This window comes from Phymastichus coffea, unplaced genomic scaffold (genome assembly GCF_024137745.1).
Source record: "Phymastichus coffea isolate CEN01 unplaced genomic scaffold, Cenicafe_Pcof_1.1 PCOF00083, whole genome shotgun sequence".
Classification (NCBI taxonomy): domain Eukaryota; kingdom Metazoa; phylum Arthropoda; class Insecta; order Hymenoptera; family Eulophidae; genus Phymastichus; species Phymastichus coffea.
In genome coordinates, this window is record NW_026706894.1 from 756,482 (window position 1) to 778,744 (window position 22,263).

General features: G+C 35.5%; 1 protein-coding gene and 1 long non-coding RNA gene across 3 annotated transcripts; one reads left to right on the top strand and one right to left on the bottom strand.

Annotated features, from left to right (window-relative positions):
- Window positions 1-718: 718 nt before the first annotated feature.
- On the bottom strand, window positions 719-19,054 carry LOC131668733 (centrosomin). Of its 2 annotated transcripts, none has more exons than XM_058943139.1 (16): window positions 18,810-19,054; window positions 15,411-15,463; window positions 9,455-9,678; window positions 9,018-9,189; window positions 8,816-8,943; window positions 8,281-8,691; window positions 8,003-8,215; window positions 7,556-7,906; window positions 5,277-5,384; window positions 3,645-4,895; window positions 3,283-3,570; window positions 2,975-3,199; window positions 2,704-2,907; window positions 2,397-2,625; window positions 2,276-2,293; window positions 719-1,509 (listed from the first exon to the last, which is right to left on the bottom strand). In XM_058943139.1, the coding sequence occupies exons 1-16, from the start codon at window positions 18,908-18,910 to the stop codon at window positions 1,295-1,297; spliced, it is 4,191 nt and encodes a 1,396-aa protein (XP_058799122.1). In that variant the 5' UTR covers window positions 18,911-19,054; the 3' UTR covers window positions 719-1,294. The 2 variants fall into 2 exon arrangements, with proteins under 2 accessions (XP_058799122.1, XP_058799121.1); XM_058943138.1 differs by having other exon boundaries at window positions 7,970-8,215.
- LOC131668734 (uncharacterized) lies at window positions 17,859-18,993 on the top strand. Its single transcript, XR_009302312.1, has 3 exons — window positions 17,859-18,310; window positions 18,364-18,533; window positions 18,862-18,993. It is a non-coding gene; the product is annotated as an uncharacterized LOC131668734 (long non-coding RNA).
- Window positions 19,055-22,263: the final 3,209 nt, after the last annotated feature.

Genomic DNA, 22,263 nt, shown 5'->3' on the forward strand with positions numbered 1-22,263 from the left:
TTTTACGAACAAAGTGTGCAATTCATTTTACAAAAAAAGATCGGCATGAGAATTGATTTTCAAGTGATCAAATTACCATAAAATTGAAATTGTGTCTTGCAGAACATTCTTCATTGAAGATACTTTCAGAAAAAAAAATGATATTGTATCAAATTACGTAACGAGTATGTAAATGAAGATGTTGATTGAAGATTTTCAATGAAATGAAAAAAGTCATCGGAAAATGTACAAATCATCCAATTGTAGTTATTAATGAAAATAACAAAGAAAATTGAAGAGCAAGAATTAATACGTGATTCTCGAATAAAAAAATTCTTTGCATTTCGTATAAGCTCATGATTAAGTAATCGCGAACATTATTCGTATCTTTATCGAAATCAGTTATTACGAATCTTTATATTATCTAGTCAACAAGTGATAATAAAGATTTATCATAATCAAAATAATTTTATTTCTTAATCCTCTTAGTCTTCCAAACTTACTTATTTTCTTTTAAAATCTTCAGTTGTAATAATCTGTTAATATACCTATTTAGATTATTATTTTTCAAATCAAATAGAGAAAAGTGTTCTTTTTTTCCAAGACAGATCGTTTATAAATTTTACTAAACTACAGTATTTATGATGTTACGCTTTATGCTTTCGGGCACTACAAACATTAGTTATTGTCAATAGAAAAGACGCTTGCAGAGAAAGAATGGAGAAACACGTAGTTTAATACAGAATGGCACTTTATTAATGATTTATTTACAGATGAATTTCTGTGACTTGTAAATTATATACAATCTTAAAGAGTTTGTATAAAGTGCTTTATAAATCAAACACGTACGCAAAACAGGCTAATTGACATACGTGAAATATCGCACGTAAGTTACGCCTGAATAATGTAAAAAATAATTTGAAAGACATTATTGAAAAAGTACAATAACAATCTATATTTTGTAAATGTATATACAAATCTCTTAATATACATTTTTCACATCTGTCCATATATTATAACAATATTAATTTAAATTTCTTTTCGTTTTTTCAGACAAAATTTCGTTCATTTTTGTAAAAATAAGTTTTTTATATATCATTATAAGAGTTGTACGTGTAAGAAGTTCATCTTAAGGCTATGTCAATAGACATAGAACAATAATGATATATCTAAGAGAGCAAACTTTAAAGACTATATAATCGAGCAAATACAGTAAGTAATAATACCCATCGGTAACTCTTTGCAACGCCTAATACGTTTTCAAGATACTTACTTTCTCATCAATATAAGTAACAACCATTTCCTTCATAAACATTTAATTTTCATACTGTGCTTCTTCATAGTTTCTAGTTTTCTTAAGTATACTTTTAGTAATCAGTAATTGTTTTATGATTGCTTTTTCAACATTCTTCTTATTCTTATTTGAAGTTGACAAATGCTCAAATGTATCTTCAAGTGCTCTTCGTGTTTTCATCAGTCTCGTTTTTAATGCTACATTTTCTTGCTTTAATGACTGGATCTCGTCGAGACCTATAAAAACAAAGTAAATTTTATTAGACTGTAATATAAAAACATCATTCAGTTTCCAAAAATGATACAATGCTTAATTTGTAACATAAGTGTAGCATAATAAATATTGATATTTATAAATTATTTAAAAATTTATCGTATCATTTTTATATAATATGAAATATTTATTTGTTATATTGTCAAGCAATAGGCTAATCTAAAAGATATTCAGCTGTATAATACACATAGTGGCACATTAAATTTTTAAGATGCTTTATGCACAATGTTATGTTTTTACACAAAATGAATGATTTAAAAATATGATGTTAAGTTATCAGACGCAAATAAAAAGGCAATCAGTAAAAACTTGTTCAATGTAAAATGTATTGCCTTTTTAAATACATCACTTATATGAATAGTTGAGACACTATACACATAAATATTATAATCTATAACAGGTTTTTTAATAGTAGAATATGAAGATGAAAGTGCATTGTAATATTATTAGTTTACTGATGAGAAATAATAAGTTTATGATTGATAATTATATTTTCAGTAATTCAATATTGATTTTTCAATACACAATTTATTATGAAAAAAAAATTGTTCAACACTGAATATAAATATTTACGATATCCATGCAACAGTGCACGACAATTTTGTAGCACGAATGAAATAGTACATTGAAAGACATTTATTAAATAGAGCAAGTGAATAAATGCTTTACTAATTTACAAGCATTATTTGCCACAAGCTTTAAAAATTATCAATTGACTCTGATACATACTATAGTATAATAGCCCACCTATGAAAGAAATAAAATTACAGAAGATTTTATTTTAATATTCCTTTGTCGATTCTAATATTGGCTATTAAATTTTTCAGAAAACAATAATACATTAACTTACCTTCAATAGGTAGCGGGCTATCGACGTTCTCGTCTCGGAGTACTTGGTTGTTATAATTGTCATCATCACTGAGTAAGTTGTTCATTGATTCAGTAATTTTTAAAGTATCCTTCAATGGCCTTGTAGATGAACCAGCCGCATCACTTTCGATGCCCAGGTCGGGAGAGCAACTTGATTTACTACGTCCGCTCGATGCAGGATAAGTTACCGGCGGCCAATACTGAGTTCCCTACAAGTATCAAATTCATATTTTTATTAATAAAATTTCCAATAATAAAAAGTTTTTTAGCGCATATGACTCTTTTACGTTAGAAACATAATATTCGTTCATGAAATCATCACATGGTGGTTTCGATGCAACATCTAGTGGAATAGAAGAAATACCACTGGAACTTGGAGCTGAGTCACTAGCATCGCATACTGCGACATGCCTTCGAAGTTCTTTGTTTGTAGCCTCTAACTCGAGTAATCTTGCTTTGTGTGAATCATTGATTTGATTTAAGTCGGATACCTAATTAATATTCACTCAAAATTGTAATAATTCATTTAGTAAAATACGATATTATCAATTTACAAACCTCTTTCTGGAATTTATCTTGAAGAGTTCGCACAGTTACATCGTATCGGCTCTCGAATTTTCTTAATTCTTGTTCTAGTCTTAATTTATCATTGGTTAATTTGGTATTTTCTACCAATATTTGACTGTGCGTCAACGTGAGATGGTCCAGCTCTCTTGTAAGTCGCAAGATCATTGCCTTTGCTTCCTCGCTGTCGTTTTCCAATTTTTTAATTTTAGTACGCTGCTACAAATGAACAATAATAGAATTAATAATACGTTTAAATCTGACTATAAAAATTCGTTATTTAATTAACAAAATTTTCTTACTAATTCATTTTCCTTATTCAATGTAATTAATATTTCAGTAGTTTTCCTATCCGTACTTTCTTTATGCTGTAGTAACTCTGTTTTTTGTTTGGTAACTTCAAAAACCATATTTTCTACATCGAACATTTTTTTTTCCAATTGCAATTTGCGAATACTGTTCTGTTTGCTTTCTTTCTTCAAAATGTGACATTCGTGAATTTTTTTTTCTAACGTATTTTGTAACTTTTCACAATATGCTCGCGATTTATCTAGTTGACTCAAGAGTAGTTTTAACTTATTATTGATTGTCTGAAAATAATAAAAATAAATTTAATATGATAATTGATATAACGAATAATTTTGATTGAATAATGAATAGTCACCTCATCGACTACAGTTTTACTAATTTCATTTCTTAAAGCTATCAGTTCGGAATATAAAAAGCAGTTGATCTGTTTTAGTTCAAGAATTTGCCGATTTGCGTCGAAGTCGCCGACATCATTTTGGTAACTTTTGTGGCACGGTCGGTAATCAACTGAGTCTTCGGAGTCGCTAAATGTTTTAACAAATTTGGAAGACCTAGTTCTTGAAGAGCACTTATACCTTGTTTCAGTAAAACCCATCCTCTCTAGTGACACCATTCTGTCAGGTTCGGAAAAAGCTTCGGAGTCTGATGGATTTGATAATTGATTTCTTATGTCAATAAAATTGTCGGACTTGCTTTTCCTGACGGAACCGTCGATTCGATTACCTTTGTTGTTAATTGTCACATCATAGGATTCCTTTAGCTTAATCTCTTCCAGTGCATTTTTGAAATCGTCTGAAAGAATCTTTGAATTCATAAGTGCTTCGAATGCAATTGTTTTTTGTTTGTTTTGTGCAAAACTATTTGTTTGATCGCCATTCTTCAACATTTCCTTCATGAATTGAACCAACTCCTTTAAGTGACTTCTTAAAACTTCGCAGTACTGCTTATCCTTTTCAGTTGAATCACAAAAGCTTGTATCAGCATCGTTCGCTGGTTGTGCAACTAGTTTTATCCATTTCAGATAGTCAACTTCTTTTTCGAGTTCAATTTTCTGAGCAATCAGTTTATGAATGTACTTGGTCAATGTTGAAACGTCAACTGGTTTATCGCAATTAACATAATTGAGTTGTATAACGTCGTTTGTGAACGTCACTTGAATGCCGATATCATTCAGCTCTCGAACTAGAATTGTTAATTGAGAAGTTGCACTTTCTTCAGTGCATTCCGATTTGTTACGAGTCTTTTCTTGGCATTGATATGCTGTCATATGATTATGTAATTTGGCGATCTCCTTGTTTTTATTCCACAATTCAGTGTTCACGAGTTTTTGTAAGTTTTGCGTGCTCGTTTGAAGTTCTTTGTTTAGATGTTCGATCAATTGATTTTTCTGTTCAAGCTCTTGGTTCTTAGCATTGATTTCTTCCCGTAAGTTATCTACGTCGACGAGATATTGCGTGTTTTGCTTGTATGCATCTGTTCGATTACATGTTGCCTTGAATTGTTCTAGTTCTTCATTCTTAATTTGCAACTCATTCTTTATAGAATTTTTCTCACACTCCAGGCATTCAATTTTCAAATCTTTATCTAGCAGACGATCATTTAGATCCTGAAAATAGTTATAAAAATAAAATAATTGTTAGTATATCATTGTATTTATCATTAGTTAATTTGAAATAGCATTTAGTTTGATTATCTGTTATTTAATCAATATAATTTTTCATTATAAAGTAGATGACGCCACTTGTGTTCGTTTACCATATTATTAGTCTAAAACACGAGTGCATGTTGCAAATTAAACCCATTTAAAACGTGCCAGTCAACGCTCCCATCAGCGGAAGTTTTACATCAAGCTATTTATAAAATTTCTTGACAACGATACTTAGTTGAAATTAGAGAAAACTTGAATTCTTTTTTTTCCGTACCATTAACATTTACCACGTTATTTCCTTCATAAACATCAGTATAACCTTGTATTTGAAAATCTTACCTCAGTTTCAATTTTTATTTGCTTTTCTAAAATTATTTTCTCAGCCTTTATTGCGTCGATTTGGTCTCGTAGTTCATTAATTTTGCTTTCCATTTCCTCAAATCGTTGCTGCATACAAATTATTTTCCAATTATCAGTAAAATGCAAACACAAGATTCGAAGAAAAATGTATTTTATTTGGTAAATACTAGTAATTCACAAAAGTATACAATATCAAAGCTTAAAATATGCCACAGCCAGAAAAAGCAGGAAAGCAAACTATTAGAGGCTACAAAATGGTTTATAAAATAAATTTGTACAAAATGTTAAAAAGATGTAAATCGAATAAAACGGCAAAACACGATTTTCACATATCATTTTGGCCATTGAAATTTTGGTTTCTCTTCCCAACTTCTCGGGGATACAAAAGTAACTATGATTGGCTCCTAGAAAAGATAAACTAGCTGAATATCTTAAAGTTTGCCAAAAATAAAATGCGCTACTGGTTTTAAAGTCTAACAATTTAATTAACGTCAATATTTTTTCCTACAACTGAAAGTATTTCAAACACAGAACTTTACAACTTTAAATATATCCATAATTGCATTATATAGAAATATTAATAACTGTCACGATTTTCATAATTTTATGTAAAATTAAAAACATCGATAGAATTTCGATAATACGATAAGTTTGTACTTAATCGTCTTCCCAATAGTAAAAAAATTAAAACTAAAAAAGTGTCAAGCTAGTAATCTCAAAAAAATGCTCACATGTCAACAGCAATGCAATCACAGACTCATGTATTAATGTATTAAACTCAAGAGGTCAAAGCCCGGAAAGTTAAGCACGTTGTGAATGTAGATAGTAATAAATTACACTGAAGTTACATTATAGGCAACTTCCTACGTACCTCCATTCGCTTTGAAGCACACAAACAGGAAAACGCCGTCATAGCTTTTATTTTATATTTATATAAAACTTTATTGAATGAAAGTTACTCCGAACAAACGACTCTTCGTTGGATTAGCGTACACAAATTAATGTATCAACTTTTAACACTAGATTCAAAAGTAAATTGTGCAAAAATAAAGGTCCAATGCGATCGAAAACTTATCGTGTTACGTATTATTTTGCATAAATCGAACGTGCTCGATAAATATATTAGCGTCCGTCGATTTCGTCGTTTGAATCGTATATATCGACAGTGAAACACAGTAAATCGGAAGCTGTTTCGTTTCGATTAAAAAATAAAAGAAAGAAAGAGACAAAAAGTTCGATGTCGATTCTCGCGCGAACGCGTCGTTTGTCGATGCGAGCTTGCGCTGCTCGTTGAAGTGAATGCACGTACAGAAGCTAACTCGCAACGCGACGCCTGGGACTATTTATAGCCGACAGAGAGAAAGAGAATCTTTTTCCTCTTTGCTTCGGTTGCTAGCAACGATTTATAAGCTTGAAGAACTGATGTGGATTACATTTTTATGAAGCATAAGATACTTAAATGCATGTGTACTCGAGTTAATTTAAATATGATTTAATAAATAATAATCTATTTTAGTAAACGTTTGCTATTGGCGAGTCGAAATGAGGAGATAATAAAAAGAGGATGAAGAGAGAATGAAGAGAAAGAGGGAGAGAGAGAGAAAGAGAGAGACTTAAAAATTTGCTAATGGAGGTACGCGTGATTTTGGTTGACCAGGCTACTATGTGTGTATTTATAACGTGACTTCCTTCGTTATTTAAAGCGTCAGCGTCAGTGTGAATGAGAATAATTTGGCATCAAAGCGGTTATTTTAATGACTAGGCTTTCTTTTTCCATTGTGTTATTTCGATCGATTTTGGATTGATCGGTCGAGGATCAATTGGAATTTGTTTGTGGTTAGAAGTAACAATTAGCTTGTGTAAAATAAATCATTTATTTTTGCATTGCTAAAAAATTATTCATTGCGATAAAAGCATTACTCATTATGTAATACTACAATAATAAAAAAAATAAATATAAAAAGAAATATAAAATAAAATATATCCCACTAACAGCAATAGTAAATTTATAAGCGCAAGCGTGCATTAAATAAATCAGTGCGGAAAGTAAAATGCACAGGAAAAAAAATTCAGTTTTTCTCTCAAGATGCGAATGAGAATGTGTAAATTGCGCTATTGCCCTTAATTTCTCGTGTAACAGGGAAACAGTTGTAAGCCTAAAGTAAGATAACATATATGTTTTGTCAAATTAATCTATGCTCTATCATACAGCAAGTGCGTCAAAAAATACATGCAGTTTAAATGTTACTATCAAGTACCTGTCGATTGTTATCACGTTCTGGACTATCGATTAGTTCATTGCTAATATTTTTCCTCGAAGAAGTGTTAATGCTGTTTCTAGAAGCCTTTGTGTTTTCATTGCGTAGTCTGCTTAACTCAACCTCTAATTCCATAATCCTCCGATCTTTTTTTGTTTGTTTGTCTTCGAGCTGTTCATGACGTTTCATAAAGCCTTGAAGCATTTGGATAGCCTTTTTATGATCAACTTCTAATTTCTTCAACTTTTGCTCTTTATCTTCCGCGATTTGCTGCGCACTATAAAGCTTGAGTGTCAATTGCTTTTTTATTTCTTCTTGCTTTTTGATTTCTTTTTCTTTGTCTTCGAGCTCCTAAAGATTAAAAATTATGAGATATTTTTGATAATAATGTTTTTGGGCTCACAAATAACCTACTTTATTAACGTTCACCATTGAACTAATACCAACTTTTCTTAAATCTGGAGAACTCATTTTTTCTGCAGTTGTATTTAAGTCATAAGCTAGTCTCGATCTTTCGGTAGTGGGTTCCAGATCTATTGAACCATTCATACTTTTCGATGGACTGCTAAGATTGAAAGTTTTTCGGATGTTTTGAGATTCTTCAATAAATATAGAAGGACTTTGAGGAGAAACGCAACTTTTCGTGAAATTACTTTCAAACTGTAAGATAAAAATACAAATGTTAAGCTTACAACACTTGATCAACATCAAAAGACGCTAATTACCTGCTGGAGAAGTGAGCGATTCTTATTGTTGAGATCAGTGAGAGCATCATCTCTTGATTTTACTGATAATCTCAATTGATCAACTTGTTTCTTCCTTTTTTCCGCGACCGTTGTAACTTCTTCATAAGCTCTACACTTTTCTTCCAATAAGTCACACTTCTCACTCAAGATCTTATCCTTTTCTGTAATTTCTTTTCTAAGTTGTTGCAACGTACCGTTTTTATTGAAAATATCAACCTCTAATTCCTTAATCTTTTCATTTAGGGCTTCAATTTCATTATCCTTCTTCAATGATAATTTATCTTTTAAAGCGATCTCAGTCTCCAAACGTTTTTTCAATTCGTTATTTTCGTTTTCGAGTTCTTGAGCCCAATTTCTTTCTTCCTCCAAACTAGCCGCCGTTTGTTTCAACTATAAGAAGAAAATATGATTCAATAACAATATATTAATTTGATTTTCATATGAAGTACTCATATATTATTATTGAATCATATTTTCTAACAAGAAAATAATGTAATCATCTACAGTCACACACCTCCGATTCTAAAGATGCTTTGAACTCTTCCATCTTCTCTTTCAGCTCTACAGCCTTCTGAGGTGTAATGCCATATGTGTCTTCGTAATACGTAGCATCATTCAATCGTTCTTTGCATTCATCGAGTTCTGTAAAAGAAAACGAAATTGTTTAGTTCAATAAAGAGCCAATTGAACAACACTATAACTATAATTTTGCACACCTTTTTCGAGTCTATCTGCTCTTTCTCGCTCTTGTTCAAAGGCTTGCTGAAATTGAGTTTGATTTCTTGCATACTCTTGCTTTTGTTCTTCAGTAAATTGCATTGCCTTTGCCGCTTGACTAAGAAGTTCCTGCTTCTCTATTAATTCTTTCCTCAATGACTCATTCTCAACCTAAAAACAATGTAAATTAATTTCGAACTGTTTACAAGGCGTGGCTATGAAAACAAATAAGTTTTTTCAAACTTCATTCATTTAGAACTTTAGAAAATATGCTTGTGTATACGATGACTGAAAATTCACTGACTGAAAAGTCACTGAAAATATAAATAAATTTGCAAAATACGATTAGTAAAGTTTCCGAACGAAAAATGACAAACAACGCATATTTTCTAGCAAAATAAATAAAACTGCACATTCTATAAAAAGAGAAATTTACTTTGAGCTCAATGTTTTTCTTGATAGCATCTTCATCGGCAGACGTAATGCCCATGCGTTCCTCTAGGAAATAGATACGCAATTTAAGATTGAAGTTTTCCTTCCTAAGAGCTCCCAGTTGATCCTCGCACTCTTTCATTGTCCTGCCGGCTCCTACGATACCTTGACCGCCACCCATACCTCCGCCTATTGGGGACGATTTCCCCGGCGACTTAGCACTGATACCTGCAATTTTTACGTATGATGTTTTAATAAAATAAGCAAGTTAACCTTTCATAAAAAAAAAAGAAAGATTATCTGTCAGTGATGTGTGCACCATTGAATTTTTCCAATGAATTGCATAGAATCTTGAGCCATGTTATTTAACCGCGATCGTAAACAAAAAAATATGTGGCTAGATTGGCTTACATTAGTTCATTTACAACTGAGATCGCAATGTGTCATTGTTACTGAAAATTTATGCAACTTCAGATCGTAATGAGATATTCGATTTTTTTATGTGTCGCTTATGTTTTGATTCACTATTTTAAGAATATAGTTGAATATTTTTTTACAAATATCTTGTGGTTTATATGTAAAATATATGATTCAATTCAAAATACAATGTCGACGGAGACTATAACACAATTCGTGCCATCTCGAGTTACACACAACGATACTCTAAATTAAAAAAATCTATCATATTGCATACCATAACAGATTCCAATTTTGCCCAACTCAATAAAGCAATAAATATGTGTCGTTGGATAAGATACAATGAAAACGGAATTCTTTTTTCACTCGAGTTTTCATCTGAGTTTGAAAAGAAGAGAAATGTATAATGATTTGATATAGAAAATATCCAACACTCTCCTACTACCATTGGACCTTTTGACAGCGTTGGTTTCATGCCAGAAATGAGTCTATGATGAATAATATTTCAAAGCAACGACCCTGAATGCAGATTTTGCGAAGTTGGCACATGGAACTTGTACCAGCCAAAAGCACTCAAAGTAAAATCTATTCCCTTTTTCCACGAGATTGAATCTAAAGATTATGCATTCAAACGCAATAGACATTCTTGCATTCGCTGCTTACTCTTAACATTTTTTTTCATATACGTAAAGCAAAAACATCGAAATCTCGTCGATTGAAAAGTTAAGTTAACAAGTAAACTTCAGCCATTATGTAACAGAGCCTTAAACCAACACAAGAGGCATGCAGACGTTCATCAATAAATCACTGCGCGTCACAATTTTTCAGTGCGAAAGGCTCGTTAATATGTATACCGAAAATTCGCGCGAGCATCGAGACTTCCTCGTGACTGGAACTGCTGCATCCCATTCCACGGCCGGCGAAGCATTTTCAGGCCGAAAAGAAGAGGCGAGTCGAGGTGCGCGAAGTTTTAAATTGCAATAACACACCGCATTTCAAAGTACTGCGCGCGACTGACAGACTGCAGCTGCCGAACTACTATTGACACAGAATAGACTTGGCTACGTTGCGCGTCGCTTCACCTTACACCTTTATTCGTTCGTTTTCTATAAATGCGAGTAGAGCACACTCTTGGCGCTACGCATCTATGTATTTTTTTTCTTCTACCGAAGGAGTGTCTGCGCGTATTGGATTCTTTCCAGCTTTGCGGGTCAATTTCAATGTGACATTTTTAATAATAATTATCTGCTTTTTTACAGTGAGAAAAAGGAATTCCAAAATTCAATTTTCGTAAAAAAGAAACAATGCATGATAGAAAATGTTGAAAGTTATTTCGTAGTATTAAAGAAGCTACGTTCAGAGGACACAACATGCACTGAGTATATTTTACGAGCGAGTATTTTTAGCATAGACAGTCTAATTATATTATTTAAAACAAACTTACAATGAGTGACGGTTACTCACGATGATCATTGAATTGTAAATAAATGTTTTCCTTTGAGCAGCAGTACATAGACTTTGCTCTTGTATATTATGGATTGTATTGAGGAAGATCCAGCTTCGTTTTTAAATATAATGGTTCTAACGATTTATAAATTTTAAATATATTATTACTCGTTTTTCCATCTGCATGACACTATTCAAAATTTTGTTGTTATTTTCATTGACTTTACGGAAAAGGGAGAGTGCGCGAATATACTACTTTATTCTGCAAGTGTTACGAAACTACGAAACAGAAGAGGCGATCGCGAGCGTATAAAGGTTGTTATTCTTCTCTTCGCAGCACACACGCGGATAACATATCTCTTGATGAAGTAATAAAGACAGATCGAACGCCGTTCCGACGACGCTTGGATGTATATCTTGAATTTCAGTTGGCGCTACATTTATAGATGAATTTTTTTAAGTATTCAGTTCTTTGAAGCCGTCGTATATATAATAAATAATCCTTTGATAAACACCAACAAAACTAATTTTGAAAATGCTAAATACCGCAGAAGTACTGAAAGTGCCCAAGATAAACTTAAATATTAATAGACACATCTCGGTATACAGACGCGCGCACGTTCAACCGCATCTTCTTTTATTTTTGGTAGAGGTGCACGCATTTTACACATCTTGTGCCTTCTAATCTAGGCAGGCCGTTTTCCAAATAGTCATCTTTCCGCCAAACTAGGGAATAATAAACTGCGTTCTCGTTGCACGAACGCGTGATAAAATAAATCCGCGCGCTAAGTCTCGTAAAGACAACATTTTTATCTGACCGCGGAATGAAAAACTTTTTCGGCCATTTCACCATGCTTTCGTTACTACCTCGCGATGCAAAATTAAGCTTTATGCTCGAGTGTCGTAACATGAACCGGTGATAAATTTTGACTGCGTTGAAAATTGTCTCTGGCAATGTTTGCGAGTCACACGTTTCGTTTACTTGGCTGCGGTCAGCTGCTATCATTAATCATTCGAACTGCCTGTCCCAAGCGCTGCTCACCAGATAAATTCTAATTAAAGGTTCGCGCCAAAGTTCGCACTGATAGAATTATGAAAGCGACATACCAAAACTTAAATAACGCGGATTTAGTTCTCCTATATTATTTAAAACCTACGCCATTAACAAAGGTAAAACTTTCATTTTCAATCATTGTCAAAAAATAAGTAACGTTAGAAAATGCAGTGGCTGCATTTTTATGCCAATAAAAAGATGAAACGATCTAATTTGATCGGATTTCTCCAAGTCATTCGATAGATAGGTCTAGAATGTACGCTTCGGATTCTTTTAGTCTAGCAATTCGTGTCACGCCCGTGAGTCTACAATAGTAGACGCGCACAGGAGAAATAAAGAAAATGCAGTAGTATCTCCTGGCGCTAAGAAGAGCTTTGAACCGTGCTCTATAAAAGATTAGCAATTTGCAACATACTTTCAGTTGTAGACTGCGCTAACGTCAAATAAATTGATTCGAAGTCTATTTAGCAATACTGCGCTCAATGATAACCCCATCATTGGCACGTGGAGATTTGGAGCAATAGATAATATCGTTTCAGCGAATTCGCTTGTTCTGTCGGCGAGAAGATCGCCGTTCGGTAATGCTTGCCAGATCCAGAATATCGAACACATCTTCTGGCACTCTCGGTTGGACAAAATTCAAATATACTCTTTACTCGTGAGGACGGTTCATTCCAAATTAGTGCATATTCAATTAGATGCGCTGACGGTTCGATGCCCCCTTCCCCTTGTATCCATTGAAATACATATGAACGGTAATAGTTACGTCCACATGCGCGACTTGCTTGCTGAACGACTAAAGTAAAGTGAGAGGTCTAATAAAAACTGACTTTCGTTTCCGTTTTACCGCTCGTTAACATGGGCTTTTATTGCCACACGCTTGAGAAGCTGCGGGCACGCGTTGCTAATACAATTAGTGAGCGAATAATCTGCTTATCTTATTGAACTGTTTCATGTCTCATTGTTACTTACTTCAATAATAATATTTGTATAATATATCAACTACTCGTTTCGCTGTGCACCTTCCATGTTATCGTGGGACTGCTAACAATGTCAAAGTGTCAACGGTTATTCTTAATTTACCAGCAGACTTAATATTGAAAGAACAAAATTAAAACTAAACGCTCACCGACGAAGCCGCACAGCGTACACTATTGGGATCCGACATCTAGACTGCTGGTCGGGGTGACTCTCTCGTGGCACGAAATAGATATAATCAAGCTCACACTTTCACGCACTTCGCGTAGGGCAGTGAGCCGTTTTCGTCTAATATATTAATAGTAATGGAAGAATTTTGTAAATGGACATATTTCGACCTTAATACCAAATGATGCATCTTACATAAGCACATTTTTTCAACTTTTTTTCTACATTTCGTTTTATTCGCTTATTTTTAACAAATCATTTGTAGTTGGAGTATAATACTGAATTGTTTGCAAATTTCATCGATTACAATTAATTTATTAAATAAAAACAGTACTCTGTCCTATTCTGTCTGTGTTGCCGTAGTATCTCGCTAAGTGTACGAGCTTGTTTATTTCTATTTCGTGTCACGACGGGTCTCAAACTCTGCGTCAGACCTGCAATAGTTTGTTCTAGCTGATCAGAGGGCTCGAAATTTTCGTCCACACCTGAACTCGACTCTGATGGTCTTAAATCCCGGTCGAGCTGGATTCCTTAACGCAAGGCATGTTTTCATTTTTAGATGATGGACCCTCACTGTCGCTTTCCACTCTTGGTAGATTTCTGCTACGCAGAACTCTCTCTCTCTCTCTCTTTCTCTCCCACTCGCTCACTTACACTCCCTCTTGTACTCTAATACGCGTAGATATATTACTACAGTCTTATATCATTTATTATATACTGTGCAACTACTTATCGAATTTTTCGACAAAAAAGTAAGTATCATAAAAAAACCAACGCAATGAAAAATTATAATAAAAAATATTCGCTTCCCAAAATGTCTTCAATTAACTGCTAAGATCTACTTTTAAGCTAAAATAATCCTATTAACCGTCGTACTCTAACGACAACGACGATGCAGAGACAATCCCGCCTGCAGCCAACGATGATAATAATAACAGGCGTCGCGCCAACATGCTCGAGTTGATTCTCCGTCTTAGTCCAGTAGAATTAGCTTAAGAAGATTCAAGATTTGGATGTAAGAGCAGAGAGTTATTTTATTTTTGAAATCGCTCACAATTATCATCGGATATCTGTAGAATGCTGTACATCACGTGCATATTCGTGGATTATCCGCTGATTCAAGTATACTATATGCGCTAGTAAATCTAAGCGCTTGGAAGTGAGAGAAAAAAAGGGCGACGCGCGTGTAATTATTAACGGAAAGAAACGTCGTCAACTGATAATGGCAAGATAAATATATCATGGTGGCGATGAGAGGCCGCTCGCGGCTATTTTCGATCCGAAGTTCCACTGATGCTTGAAAGTTTGAGAGCCGCCGTCGCGAGAGAGCGAGATAAGCTTGCAACTCGCCCGATTGAATCAACCTTCAGTCTCTACTCGGATAAATTTATTAAACAATCATTTCGCTCATTTGCAGCGTAAATATACCGATCGGACAATGCGTTCGAGAGAGGAAAAATAGAAAGTCGTTAAACGGAAAATTACCGACACTTCCCGTCCGAGCTATATTGAAGGGGACTGACATATCGGTCTATTGATCTTGATAAGCTTCATTGAACGATCGGATTATATCCCTTCAAAAATGTTCCATATCGGAAAGGAAGAGAAAGAGAGAAAAAAAACATGTATGTATAAGACGATTCTATTGTTCTCGTTCGTGTACCATGACGTACCCAATGAAACGATGCATCCCGAGGCGACAAATTATACGTACACGATTTGATATCATTTTATAATTGTCCGGTCGATGAAAGAGAGAAAAGGAGAGGAAGTAATCTGTGATAATTGTACCCTTTGCGCGAGTAATTTGTTACAGTTGACGATTATGTAGGCCGATGCGTGTGATCGTTTGCATTGAAGAATCATATCTTGTATCGAACGTAAAAATGATACTCACCATTAACCACCGTTTGATCCATGGCTGGTAGTTTTGGAATTGGCGTATTGGTGCTGAAACAACAAGCAATTGAAATGATTGAAAATCATCGAAAGAATTATATATCGTATAAAACAGTCATCAACGCGAAAGAGCCGCATCAAAGCAACTGTTGAAATATTGTTTAGTTGATAGAGACGCTCGAATAATTCGCCTGCTGGCATGTTATGGTAAGGGATGAAAGTAACAAATGACACTATGTGCGTACTCCGAGTCGACAAATATGGAGTTCTGAGAATCTTTGTGTGGGCTTCATCTGATTAAAAAAAAAAAAGAAGAAGAAGAAGAAGAAGAAGAAGGAGGAGGAGGGGAGGAGGAGAAGAAGAAAAGGAAGAAGTGAAAATAATTGTCGTCTGCAAGTTGCGCAGAAGAGTAGTTTCGCATGCGCAAGTAGATAAAGCTTAGCCGCTATGTCGTATGAGCAAAGTGCCGCGGCTTTAAGGCAACTGAAATAGCCGTCGCGCAGAAATAGCCCTGCGAGTGGCATTTTAATGAGACGCAATTTGTCGGTACAGTATATGGAAAATCTCACTTTCGGAATCTCTAAAAAGGAGTTCATTTATCGAACGATAAGATAGCAGCATGACAAAGCGACGATTATCGTAATCGGCATCGCGTCCTCCGTTCGCGCCACTCGCATCCGCGCGCAGAGCTGCCCGTAGGCGCGCGCACTACATAAAAGCTTCCTGCGATAATGTACGCGAGCGGATATGCGTGCGCAACCGTGCGTGAGTGTGCGTGTGACGTTGAGAGCCCTTATTTTGCCCATATAACAGAAGGGGACTTTTAAAAATAGTCCCTCAGACATCTGACCGCGCGCTTCCTGCGTGAGCTTGCATACGTGCTCGGCTCTCCAGACGCGCGCGAGAGAGCTTTTTTTATACTGTGTAGTACTACTCTTGGATCCGAGGGTATACGCACGCAACCTTAATTTGGATGAATGACCGAGCTCGATGAGCTCTCCCGAGACGATTGTAAGCACGTACGTGCTTTCAATTCTGCGAGAGAGAGAGAGAGAGAGAGAGAGAGAGAGAGAGAAACAGAGAGAGAGAGAGATACCACGAGAATTATTGTTTGCACCTGAAGTCATGTGCAGTATCGTATTTGATAGACTGGATATTAAAGTAAGTTTGAGTCAAGGGTTATTGATTTGATTTCTTTTTGAATTGCATGTCACCACGAATGATGATTGGAAGTGCGAGTTTAATGGGCTATTGCGTGTTTGAGAACCCTCGAAGTATGTAGCAATCATTTTTACTGCGAGGCAACTGCAGTACTATCTGAAGCAGTATCTTTGGGCTCGAACAGTTTCATCGGTCGTAATATTCCTACTTTAATTTTCTCTACACTAGATTAATTTTTTTTGCATTTATTTTCATTTGACGATTCTTGAATTAAATTAGAAACTGTTTCATCTTCAACGATATTTGAACAATGTAATAATTGAATTCGTTCTGGATTTCGGAACAGATCCCATGACTTTGGGAACGTCGAAATTCTAATATTCAAGTCAAGACCAATTGACAATCAAGTGTAAAATAATTGATGATGCCAACGGTTAGCCCCTGCCGTGCAAAAACCTGCAACGCGGTCAATCGTACAAAAGACAAGTTGTCCTACTAGCAACTCTGACATTGTACTCTTTTGTCGACCTTGATAAACTCCTTCACAGCTCGCGAAATCCATACAGTCGCATGCTATTGAACTCGACACTTGCAAGCTCGAACTTGCCGCAGATGCAACGAAAGAGAAACACGTGCAACGCATGCGCAATCTGTCTTACTATCTCGCGTTGTTTGTGTCTATCCGACACCGTTGAAGTAGACGCAGCGCGCGAAAAGGCGCGGCGATGGGGACGAGAGCAGCCAAGTAATCGAAGCAATTGATCGATCGATCGTTCTTCGACGGCATATTGTCTTTGACGAATGTCGGATCAGCCCTGACGTCATCGTCAGTGCGAGAAAAAAAGCCAGGAAGAAGGAGAAGAAGAGGGGAGGCTGCGCATGTTAGTGATCAATATCCAACGAGGGCAGAGCAGCATAGCTTCATTGTGCGCGCTGGTCCAACTCTCGCGATGCTGCGGTAACGTGCGTGAGTGCGGACGCGCAATAGCAAATTTCCCGTAATTCTGCCTGTTTGCCTTTGAATTTTAAATAGACCTCGCCTTTAATACGACGCGTTATTGACGCCGAATGCGCGTTTGAGTTCTCCGTTTTTGGATTTCCACGGGCAGTTCCACGGCAATCGATGACGACTCGAGGATTACGCATTTATTAATGTAAGCTGAATGCAACGACACGCCTGTTAACAAAGTTGATTCCGAAATTAAAATGATTTAAATCGAAAAGTCGACGTCTTTGGTTACTTTGAAGATGAATCGACAGAAATAAATGTTATTACCTGCTTCATTCGCAGAATCTTACGTACACAACGTATATTATAGTTCCAGCCAAAATAATTCCTGTCGGTGGACACCGGACGAATTAAAAATTGGTGCAATGAATATCGGACGAATGATGCCAGTAGTTAGCATCTGTTAGCAGGTAGTGTAGAGCGCAAGCAGGCCGGTTAAACGTATTTCGACGTGCCGGACGAATAATTAAGCCTAATCGCAAAAATTACCGCTTTGTTTGACGGTTCGTCGAGATGACCGGCAAGCGAGCATCTCCTGCTCAGCTACACTACATCTCTGCACTCCAGTCCCTCCGAGTTACCTCCTATATATATGTCGCGTTGCACTTTGATGTAGCAGGCGTAGGTGTTTGCTTGTTTGCGCGCCAGTGGGGACAGTGAGAAAATCACCGCGGCGATATGGAAATCGACATGGCAGTAGTGACGCGCGCAAAGGCAATAAATCAAAGGTAATTTCCACTTCCGCGCGTCGATCGAGCTGATCAATCCAATTTTTAAACAGTGGTCTGGAATAATTATGAATGACTGCGAAAACTTATGCGGCTGGTTTATGATGCAACTTCAATGTGAAAGTAAATACAGGATGGACTTTAGAGTAAATTCAATCACATTTGATTTAGATTTCAAAATGAGTAATTTCCAAGGAACAGATGAAAAAAATATCATGAGCAGGTACTGCAACTCAATAGTAATTCTATTTCTATTGTTGTATATAAATTTCTATCACTATGTGATACATTTAACGCAAGAATAAAAGCTCAACAGTAATGAAAATCAAACCATGAGAAATATCCCATTTTTATCGTTACATTAGTTTCATAATCTATTCCGCATTGCCCATGACATAAAGAAAACATATTCGATCTGACTTTGCTTTAAAAATAGAACAATCAATGCTTGATAAAAACAGACTGAATCAGTATTTTCTGAGAAACCACGAAAACTTACTTTTTGAATGGACTATAAACACTGCCCCATAAACTTCCTTTGCCTGGTGAAGGAGGACTACTTGGAGCGCTATTGGAGTATCCAAACCCGCTAAAAAACATCTTGTCCAGTTGCGTTGTTTGTACAGAAGAGGAATCTAAGAGAATTCGCGAAAAGCGTGTACACGATATATCTAAGGTAAAAACAAGTCTTAAGATTTAATACTGCTGCAATGTAAATTTCCTTGTACTATTGCATAGGTATTTTTTCCGACAGGGAGAAATTTTTGGCGCCTTTAAAAGAAATAGCGTCCAAGACAGTCTTACGTAATTCACTTGTGAGCACGTGAAATGGGACGGATTTTTTTTATAATAAAAAAATATCGCACGCACACACAATCGACAACACTGTAGGAGTAGTGATACGCTGGGTATAAACAGTGAATCAACAACAGCAACGGTAGAGTGTGTACGAGATAGCAGAATCGTTCAACTTCCGTCGGAATTAACACTTCATGAAACTTGCACAGCGTCCAAAGTCAAAAATTGAAACAACAAATATATCGTTTTCTTTTCTTATACCGAGAGACTTTTTCACTACACGGCGAATTTGTCTCTCTTGATCGTCATCCACGAGTAAACAAGCTTCTTCTTAACGAACGGCCTCGTGCGTCCCATTGTCTGATAAAAATCCTGAATGCTCTCTCACAGCGACATATTTTATCTTGTCGAACAGCAGGAAGTCACAGCAAACAGATAAAAGTCGTGTACGTATCTGCCTCGGAGATGCGCTCTGCTGAGATAAAGAGTAAGAGATGATAAAAGAGAACTGTGAGAGCAAGATGCTGGCGAGACAACGTGATACGCGCGCCACAGGCCAGAAACGACTGCTGAACGCAAGGCGCGCGCGGGGCAAAGCACGCACACATGACCCGAGAGAATGAAAGTCGAAAGAGAGGGGGTGCAAGCTGCGCGACCCGACACTCTCTCGTACTGAGAATAAAGGAGCCTAGGTCTTTATCGAGGGATGCTGTCGCTGTGCACAGCTGCGAGGCTCTGCTGTGGGCCTTCCTTTCTTTTTCTTCTTTTCTTTCAGGATGCATTCACTTTTATATCTCGTATGATTCTATTTTCACGCGATTGTCGCCCATTCTTGATAAGGTTTTTCTTGTCGTAGGACTAAACGGACGCCTTTTAAGGATGTTGCAATCCATGAAAATATAGTTGAAGCTCAGTAGCTGTCAATTTTTTACTCGGCTGTATTATGGGATTTGTGCTTTTACTGTATTTTATTTCATATGATGACGATCGATTGGAAACAAAGTTTTATATGTGTACCATTGAAAACATGTAAATGAAATACAACGAAAAGTAAAAATAAAATTGAGAGTAAACGTATGGTAATTCTAATCTACTTCATAAATCATCTAAAATAATCTTCCGAGTATATTCTTAGCAGATGCATTATTGATGTTGTGTGAACTTAAAAAAATAGACGATTTTGGAGTCGGAACTACTTATAAGAAGAAAACATCTGTTTCCGGTGTACAGGGACATTTCCATATGAAGCATAAGCGATACGTCTCCACTCGGTTTCTTGAACACTGATTGAAAGTCACCGACGCCATGACCTTTGACCTCAACTTCATAGATATGGCTTTATTGCAATACGCAAAACAAATGGATGAATCGAACTAATCAATTCACCAACATTGAAAGTAAATTACACGCGATATAACTGTTGCATTGACTGCGCGATCGCATAAAACATTTTATACCGTAAATTCTGTTTAAATAGTTTTTTTTTTCATTTATTTGATTTTGTTATATTGGTAATAATGTCGAATTATTATATTTGTTTTTTTTTAATAAATTTTTTCTCGGATCCAATGACTTTGCCATACGAAGCAATTATAACTATTTTTTTATTATAATTTTATGTTTATACTTATTGACAGTATATCAATTATATGATAAATATTTTAGAATAGTTGAAACCTTGAAAAGTCAAAAATTTCATGTTCAACGAACTTACTTTTTCATAACAATACTTACCAAGTACGTCAAAACATTATTCGTGTAGTTAAGATTAGTATGATAAAAATTAAATAAATGTTTAGTTCACAGGGTAGTGGTTCCAATATTAAGGCTAACGTAAATTTTGAAGTCTGAATAATTTCAAAAATACAAAAAGTAAAAATCTCCGTTTCCATCAGAAGACTTATTTACCCAGGTAATATCGGTACTTTAATGACTGAAGAATTCGTCAATGCTTTCACGAATCATAAAAATAAATAAAGCAATGCAACTTCGTGACTCGTTATTGTAAATATCATCATCATTACTAAAATTACAAGTAGAAATTTTGCAAGAATACCATATCAAAATAGGATACCAGAAGAGAGATGCAACAAGCACGGTATCTCGAGAAATTTGAGAACAGTTGGAAAAGTGCATTTCATAACCGAATATATATCTCTCTCTTTCAGTCCCACGCGTCACAGTCGTTGGCCATTTCACCGGGTATAAAAATAACGGCTGCAGAACCGTGCCAAAGGAAGGGAAAAGAGAAAGAAAGAAAGAAAGAAAGAGAGAGAGAGAAAGAGAGAGAGATTGCTCCTACAGCGACCAAAGGGATACGTCGACTCTCCATGGCATCATATAATAGGTCTAACTATAACTATATAACAACCTACATATACCTAAAACTGAGATAAAACACTCACCAATCAAACACACTAGTCGAGGCGATTGTGTCGTCTGGAAAGTCAGTCATGGTTGCTACGACTTTGTTCACTTCGATTTTCCAACACTTTTGACACTAGTTACGCGTGCATAGCAATTATAAAACAATAATATAGCGTCGTTGCCAGCTACAACACGCTGTCTATGGCTCTTTCAACCGTCGTCCAATCGTCCAAGCCTGGGCAAAATTCAAAATAATACTTCCTGATTCACCCGCGTATCGTCATGTGGCGCTTCTACAATTGAAATGAGCTATCTTTTCATTGGTTGATTTTGTCATGATTAAAAGTAGTATCATTTTGCGGGCGATTTGAACGAATTATTTTCTGGACGTTCATTTATTTAAAAATTATGAATTTTTAAATTATTTCTTTTCAATAACTAATTACAATAATATTATAGTACTCAACATATCACGTATGGTTAGGAAACGTCTTTCGATATCTAATTGATAATCTTTTTTTTTTTCGTTAACCTTTTTCATTTCGTACTTGTTGTCAAACATGATAAATGTTTGTTTTTATTTCGACATAGTGTGAAAATTATTTGTAATAGCTGACAAAATGTCTCGTGAACATCTGGAAGTGGCAATAAAAATACTGTTAGTAATTTTGGTATTCATCCTGTGCAACGCTTTAGCCTGCAAATTAGTTTACGCGATAATGTGGATTCTGTTGATATTAGTCGGCTCAAAAGTATTGTTCAAGACAATACTGCCGTGATAAGAAAAA

Excerpts from the sequence above, each read along its gene's own strand:
- LOC131668733 (XM_058943138.1), bottom strand. The coding sequence starts at position 18,910 with ATGTTTTTTAGCGGGTTTGGATACTCCAATAGCGCTCCAAGTAGTCCT. Across the intron at positions 8,944-9,017 it reads AGCAGATAGACTCGAAAAAG|AACTCGATGAATGCAAAGAA; the intron begins GTGTGCAAAATT and ends TTTCTTTTACAG. Across the intron at positions 4,896-5,276 it reads AAATAAAAATTGAAACTGAG|GATCTAAATGATCGTCTGCT; the intron begins GTAAGATTTTCA and ends AACTATTTTCAG.